The sequence below is a fragment of the Austrofundulus limnaeus genome, unplaced genomic scaffold (genome assembly GCF_001266775.1).
Source record: "Austrofundulus limnaeus strain Quisiro unplaced genomic scaffold, Austrofundulus_limnaeus-1.0 Scaffold2240, whole genome shotgun sequence".
NCBI classification, from domain to species: domain Eukaryota; kingdom Metazoa; phylum Chordata; class Actinopteri; order Cyprinodontiformes; family Rivulidae; genus Austrofundulus; species Austrofundulus limnaeus.
Genome location: NW_013954642.1, coordinates 39 through 7829, shown reverse-complemented (window position 1 = coordinate 7829; position 7791 = coordinate 39). Strand labels below are relative to the sequence as shown.

The 7791-nt window shown below is 34.4% G+C and overlaps 1 protein-coding gene across 1 annotated transcript; it reads left to right on the top strand.

Annotated features, from left to right (window-relative positions):
* Positions 1 to 333: 333 nt before the first annotated feature.
* LOC106537310 (cytohesin-4) lies at positions 334 to 7164 on the top strand. The gene is made up of 6 exons (XM_014034696.1): positions 334 to 482; positions 726 to 837; positions 2185 to 2261; positions 2389 to 2460; positions 2579 to 2733; positions 6124 to 7164. The coding sequence occupies exons 1-6, from the start codon at positions 366 to 368 to the stop codon at positions 6203 to 6205; spliced, it is 615 nt and encodes a 204-aa protein (XP_013890150.1). The 5' UTR covers positions 334 to 365; the 3' UTR covers positions 6206 to 7164.
* The last annotated feature ends 627 nt before the right edge of the window (positions 7165 to 7791 follow it).

Sequence of the window (7791 nt, the reverse complement as noted above, 5' to 3'; positions counted from 1 at the left end):
TATATTTATAAACTACTATGAAAGTTTGAGATTCAAGTTGTTTTGATCAATTTGCTTTGGTCTTGACCCTGGTAAAACCAGCCGTTAATTAGGTCAGAATTATACTCYATTTCTACAAACATATTATTCAATGAGCTATCTACAACAGCTAAGAATAACTGTTTAAAACTTCTCCAAAGAAACCCACTTCAAAATCACTTTTAGTCTATATTTGCATGATTTACATGAGTCCTTAACAGGATGATAACTATACATCACAAWGTTTATTGTACATCCTTAGATCTGATTATATCCCATCGCTTAGATCAGCTTTGTCTGACCTTTCCCTCACAGACACGTGCTACATCTTGTCGTTTGCTGTCATCATGCTGAACACCAGCCTCCACAACCCCAACGTGAAAGAYAAAACCACTCTGGAACGCTTTATATCCATGAACAGAGGCATCAACAACGGAGAGGATCTGCCGAATGAACTGCTTTCAGTGAGAACTTTCATTTTATTACAGAATGTATATATAACACAAGTAGCAGTAACTCAAAGTGATAATAGTCTGACTTTTCCATCATAAGGATGGCTTCTTGTGAATGTGTATTTAGTGAAAGAGACATGTTTTGTTTTGCAGTCCTAGTTATTGCATTCAGTGACTTGTTTTAGTCTTGTAACAGATTCTTTTGGGCCAAACTATGCCATCCTTARTTTAATCCTTTATTTCCTTTGCTTTTAGAAACTGTATGAGAGCATACACAATGAGCCTTTTAAAATCCCAGAAGATGACGGCAATGATCTGACGCACACCTTTTTCAACCCCGACAGAGAAGGCTGGCTCCTCAAACTTGGTAAGTTTCCACTTTTAGGCATTTAATTAAAACATCAAAACATTTATATTAAACATAATTAAACAATTGCTTTGTAACATGTAGAAAAATCGGATCAACATGCCATGTTAGTTATAAACTTTATTCATTTCATAAATCAAAATTCTATGTACAATAAAAAAGAAAATACTAATAAAATGAAATGAAAGGTGGCAGAAAGAAGAAAAAATCTTTTATCTGCCCCTTTTTTCCCAAGCATAAAACTATAACAAAACAAAACAAAACATTGAAACCTTCTAGAACAAAGTGAATGTTTTCATATTAAACAATTTCATATTTTTTAATAGTCTTTAAATATGCATATTGATGTGGCACTTTTAACATGATCTTCTAAATTATTCCACAGTCTCACTCCGTGAATTGAGGTGCATCGTTCTTTCAAATGTGTTCTAAAATTAGGTTTCATGAACATCTCYATTCCCTTAAGATTATAACAGCTTTCTCTCTTTGTAAAATTCATCTGAACATTTAAAGGTAATGCATTTCGGTGTGCTTTATACATAACTAACAAAATATTATAATCAATCAAATCATAGAATGACATTAATTTCAGTTTACAAAATAATACATTAGAGGGATAAGATAATTTTTTTTCGAGTGATGACTCTTATAGCYCTTTTTTGTAAAATAAAAACAGGATGTGTAATTGTCTTACATGCTTTTCCCCATACCTCAACACAATAGACCAAGTGTGGAACAATTAATGCATTATATAAYATGTACAGAGCTTTATCGATGAACAAGTCCCTTACTTTGTAAAGCAATGCAATAGATTTTGCTAGTTTTATTCCTAAATAATTTATATGAGGTCTCCATGTCAGTTTCTCGTCAATAACAACACCCAAAAAACCTCACCTCACTGACTGTACTAAYCTCTACACCACCAACTCTGAATGGAATGTCAACAGTTCTTTATTTCTTTGTAAAAAGCACATAATTAGTTTTGTCCAAATTTAATGATAATTCATCGAGTTTAATCCAGTTTTGTATTTTCACAAATTCTGCTTGCATTTTCTCTAACATTTGTTCTAGGTCTTCTTTGCCTGAACAAAAAAAAGTTGTATCATCAACATGTGCATGTAAATGCAGAATAGTCAAGAGGAAGTCCTAATAMCTCAATATCAGAAGGGACTCTTTGTTTCGTGCAAATGTAATGATGGTAGTTGCAAAAGTTTGTATATTTACTCAAGAAGGAATCTTTTTTTTCTGCTTCCGGGGATTTTTGAAGATGTGCAAGTCTATGACAGCAACTAACAACACAACAAAACAAATAACAGTGAATACATTTGCTGTGCCTCTGTCTTYCAGGAGGTCGTGTGAAGACGTGGAAGAGACGATGGTTCATCCTGACTGACAACTGCCTTTACTACTTTGAGTTCACCACTGTAAGAATTCCACAGGACTCCTCACTTATTACTGCAGTACAATACCATTTTGATGATTTTGGAGTTTTAAAATTCAGATGATTATACATTTTAAATTAAGTTTAAATTATTTTTAACCCACTTCTAGGATAAAGAACCCAGAGGCATCATCCCTCTAGAGAATCTTTGTGTCAGAGAAGTCCTGTATGCTCGAAAACCAGTAAGTTTATCTTAGTTCGACACAAACACCTGCTAAAAGCTAATCCAGTTTAATAGAATGCACACAGGTTGTGTCAGTGGATGTTTGACTCTGACATTAGTTGTCTGTTTTCCTCTAGTACTGTCTGGAGCTGTACAACCCCAACAGTCGAGGGCAGAAGATCAAAGCGTGTAAAACAGAGACAGACGGCCGGGTGGTGGAGGGGAAACACCAGTCTTACACCATCTGTGCCTCCAGCGCTGAAGAGAGAGACTCCTGGATTGAGGCCATCAGGTCAGAACATGAACATATCTACACGGACAAAAACAAAACAAGTTCCATTGTACTGCAAATTAACTTTACAGCAGCTATATTTGTATTGCTCTGTTAAAAAGTAAATAATCCTTCAAACATCTTTGAGAAGTCAAGATAACAAAAGTGAGAAATGGAAATAAACCATTCACTCGTTTTAACTAGCTTGTTCATTAGGTTTATTATTGTATTGTTCTGTCCGTTGGTCTGCACATTCTTCTCAGTAGGGGTGTCCCAAWACAAGCTTTTCTCAAACTGAATACAAGTACAAGTACTTCAGTTTGAGTACTCACTGATACTAATTACTGAGTTAGAACCTAAACATTACACAATGACTTTAAAAACACATTCCTTTTATTTAGAGCAAGGTCTCTTTGCCTTCTTTATGAGCCTATGGACCCTTTAATAGTGCAAAATCAAATATACAACATAATACGTATATACTGTTGTAATATTTTAAAAAACAAATAAAAATAAGGATTTTCTTTCAATTTATAAAAATTTCGTAAACATGGACCTGGCAAACTCTTTACTTGAAATCAATGGAGCGTATCGATATCAGCATCCCGGTATCAATACCAAGTTTGGTATTGGTTGTGGGTAATGTAGCGAATTTTACAAGTACTTGTGAAAATACTAGTATCGATATAGGGACCCCACTTTGTCTCAGCATTGTTAAATAGTTCAGGWTGCAACAATGTGACTTTAAATTTGTAGAAAAAGTGTGAACACACAGTAGCTCTGGTCTTTGTTTTTACAGAACATTTCTAGTTTACCAAATTTTGTATATTTTGGTTTAACTGAGCACTTCAGAAAATGTCATTTATTTTCAAATGGGCATTACCAGTGTCTGTTAAATGATACTTTTAGATCACATTGTTGTTATTACCCTTTAAACAAACAAATAAACAAAAACTCCAATCTCTAAATGGTCCATATGCATTTGACAAATATAAGATAAATATGGATTTCTTGAAAATTCATGCTAACACCTTTTTTTTTTACCATTGTTTCATCATTTGCTTAATTTATGTATTGTGCAGTCTATCTTCCCTAATGCTTGGAAGTTTGCTCAGATTACTCCCATTTTTAAATCTGGTGATCCAACAGAAGTTTCAAACTATCGGCCAATTTCTGTTCTTCCTATTTTTTCAAAGTTACTTGAAAAAACATTATTTAATCAACTACTTCAGCATCTAGAAGCTAATAATATGCTAAGCAATAGCTAACATGGTTTTCGCACATCAAGGTCAACCATGTCTGCATTAATTTTATTTACTGAACAAATACATGCTGCTTTGAACAAAGGTCAAGTAACTGGTGCTGTATATATTGATTTTCGTAAAGTGTTTGACACAGTTGATCATTATACTCTCTTACAAAAGTTGATTTCTTTTCAACTTTCATCATCTGCAATACAAATGTTTTCCTCTTATTTGACTGATAGGTGTCAGGTTGTGAAACATGGAAGCTCTGTGTCTGGGTCTCTGCCCTGTTCCGTGGGAGTTCCGCAGGGTACCATACTGGGCCCATTGCTTTTCCTATTATACATAAATGACCTTCCAAAAATATTGAAGTATTCAAATATTTTAATGTATGCTGATGATACTGTTCTGTTTTTGTCTGATTTCAATATTGAATCTATTAATAGTCAGTTACAAGCAGATGTTCAGACATCTCATGGTTGGCTTCAAGATAATCTTTTGTCAATTAATCTTAAAAAAACTGTGTGCATGCATTTTTCCTCACCCAGGAGACATTTCAATATAACAAATCAACTCACTTTTTTAAACAAACCCCTTGATATTGTCACTACCTGCAAATATCTTGGAATTACTTTGGATTCTCATTTAACTTATCGTGATCATGTACAAGTCTTAACCACTAAGTTGAAACAGAAATTATGCATTTATTCAAAAATTAGATCCAATCTGACATCTTCTGTTTCAAATATCTATCTTCATGCCATTATACTCTCAACCATGTCGTACTGTTTACCTGTTTGGTCTTTTACAACAAATGAAATCTTAGAACCCATAGTTGGGCTCTACAACAGGGCCTACAAAATTCATAAAAAAAACTTCCTGGTTGGACTCATCACTGTACAGTTCTTTCATTGTCTGATGCCTTGACTTTTCAGAATTATGTTTTGTATAGTGGTATTAATTTATATTTTCAGATCTTCCAAGGTGCCACTTATGGAACTCTCTGTGCATTGTTGCCCAAATCAAATTCTGGAAGTGGTCATTCAACTAGATCTGTTACAAAAGGACAACTGATATTACCAACTTTTAAAAACTGTTACGGCCAGAGGTCTTTCTTCTATGTATTATACTAAAGCATGGAATGACATTCCTCAAAACATAAAGTCCATTTCAAAACTACAGCCCTTTAAGAAGAATCTTGTCTGCCATCTGCTGGACACTTTTTGTTGTGCTCATATTTAGACATCCTATTTTGCAAATGCTGCCTTCCTGAAATTTGGTATGCTTGTTTGTCTTTGTGTCTATGGTGTATAATGATGTGATTGTGATGCTGTATTTCTGAGTGTTTTGTGTGCTGCAGAACAGAAACCTGCTGTAAAACAGCAATTATGCTGAGTCAGGCTTGATGTTTAGTAATCTTTTCCTGTTGAATCAATAAATCAAATCAAATCAAATCAAAAAAAGATCCACGACATTGTCAAGTGCCAGTTCAGATACATTTTCACATCTTACGAGATCGCCTTATTCCTGATCAAAATACTAGCTCCAGCTTGGGTGAGCTAGATTTTCCTCTTCACCTAAAAGTGATTAAAATAACAGTAGTGGAGAAAATGAAACCCAGATGAAGTGAAAGGTTCAGTTTCTTTTTCTTTTTCTTTTTTTTTTTTTTGGAAGATGATACAACACTCGTCATTGAAGGATGAATAAAAACTTTGACATTATCCGAGGTCTTGCAAGACAAAGTTTTCAGTTGCTATTACAATCTGCATAGCTCAGTAACTTTGCAGTGGATTTCAACGTGTTAAAAATGAAAGAAAAATATATTTAGTTTAAGCAATTAGCTATATGGTTCTTTGTAATGTTTATAAGTGAAACACAAATGCACTGCGGTGGTTGCTTTCCTGGTCATGKTTTTTTTGAAAATAACTCATTACATACACTCTGTTCGACTGTGGTTAATGTCATCACACAGCACGAAAGGTTCACTTTGTATCTTGGCTGTGCAGGTCGTTTTGCGCCTGTCGCTGTGCCTCTGTGTTTACCAATTCCACTTTAAGTGACATGAAAACAATAAGATTTGTGTGCTTGAAATTTAAGAAATATGAACAAATTAGTTCTTCTCCAAACAAATTAATCTTCTAACTAAATTCATCTTTATCTCAAACAGAGCAAGTATAACCAAGGATCCATTTTATGACTTGGTCTCAATGCGGAAGAAGAAAGTGATAAACCAAACCCCTCAGGACTGAGCAGTGGGCGTCCCACCTCTTGGATACCAATGTGACAGCAGCGCAGTGATCCTGCTAGCAGTCTATCAGCCATATGAAAACACCACACAACATGTGACATATGGACACACAAGACTGACTGCACTGACAGTGGTAMCTTCTCTTTTTTTAGACTGAGAAAATTGTGTGGAAGATAAAAAATATACCATCAATGACTCAGTGTTAGCGTGACTAACCGTTAACGGATCTCTCAGGGCTATCTTTAACTTTGACAACAAGTTTTGCGCACTGAATTGCCTGTTTACAGCAATTTTTTGTTAAAGTGGCTGAATATTTACTTCCTCTATCTTGTAAAACAGTTTAAGAGCTTTGTTCGTCTTGGTTTTTCAGTTCTGAAAGACAAATTGAGCATGAGAGATCTTAACAATTGCATAGTAAAAATGTGAGACATACAGCATCTCAGCTTTTTGACAGTTCTCATTTATTGTTTTGACTCTGTAAGAGCTTTGGGTAGTCTGAACTGGATTTGCTAATGAACTGTTTTCTTTTGTATAGAAAACAACAAAGAATGTTTTTTTATTTTTTGAAAATTGTTTTACATGTACTTTGTGGTGGAAAAAAATGATCCTAAACAGAAAATCTTGTAAATTTCTAATATTGCTTGATTTGAAAGCAACGTGCAATAAGTGTTATAAATGTGTTTATCAACTATGTAAGAAGTTTGATGTTTATAATGTAACGTTTGAACCATTCACTTCAATGCTTTGTTGTTTGTATTCACCCTTAAAGACTTTGCATTTAATGTATTTGTCCTGTTCATGAGAAATAAGTATTTAATTAAAAAAAGACATACAGAAGAAGCTTCTCTTTTTTCTTAAAAAAAAAAAAAGCTTCTCTTCAAGGAAAACATCGACAGCTGTGTTTTCAGTTGAATGCTTTCTGAATGCATCTGACCACATTAAACTTCCTCATGTTTACCATTTCTGTGCTTCTACTGGGAGGTGCTTCACAGGTGAAGCACCTAACATTTGYAGTTTGTACTGTGGGGTCTTCAAACCAAATATTGTATTTACTACTTATTTATCAAACTATGATTTTAGACAGGCTGTTGTGTGTTAAGCACCTCAACACATCTTCAAAATAGGCCAGAATGCCAAAAAAAAAAAAAAAAACTTAACCTGGAAGTTGTTTTTGTCCATGAAATCAATATTACTAAAAAGCAGTTGCTTTGCAAGACTTTTCTCTATATWGCAAATGCATGCAGTGTTAGAACAAACATTGCAAGCATTACAGGAAACTACACTTTTTCACGCCTGCAGCCTGTCAGTAAAATAAAATGACTATGTGAACACTTCCTGATGCAGTTCTAAGTTCCTGTTTCACTATTTCACCACAACCTTATCCCCCCCCCCCAGTTCCCATCAGAGCTGTTGTTCTGCTTTGAGATCTGGGTGATCACGCATTCAAACTTGATCAACAAAGTGGTTAAAATAAAAACAAATTCAACATAACTTAACATCTGACAGACTCAGTCAACACACTGAAACAAGAGATGTTGCTAATTAAGTCAATTTAATGACCAGCAAATGCTTCAACTTCACATTTGC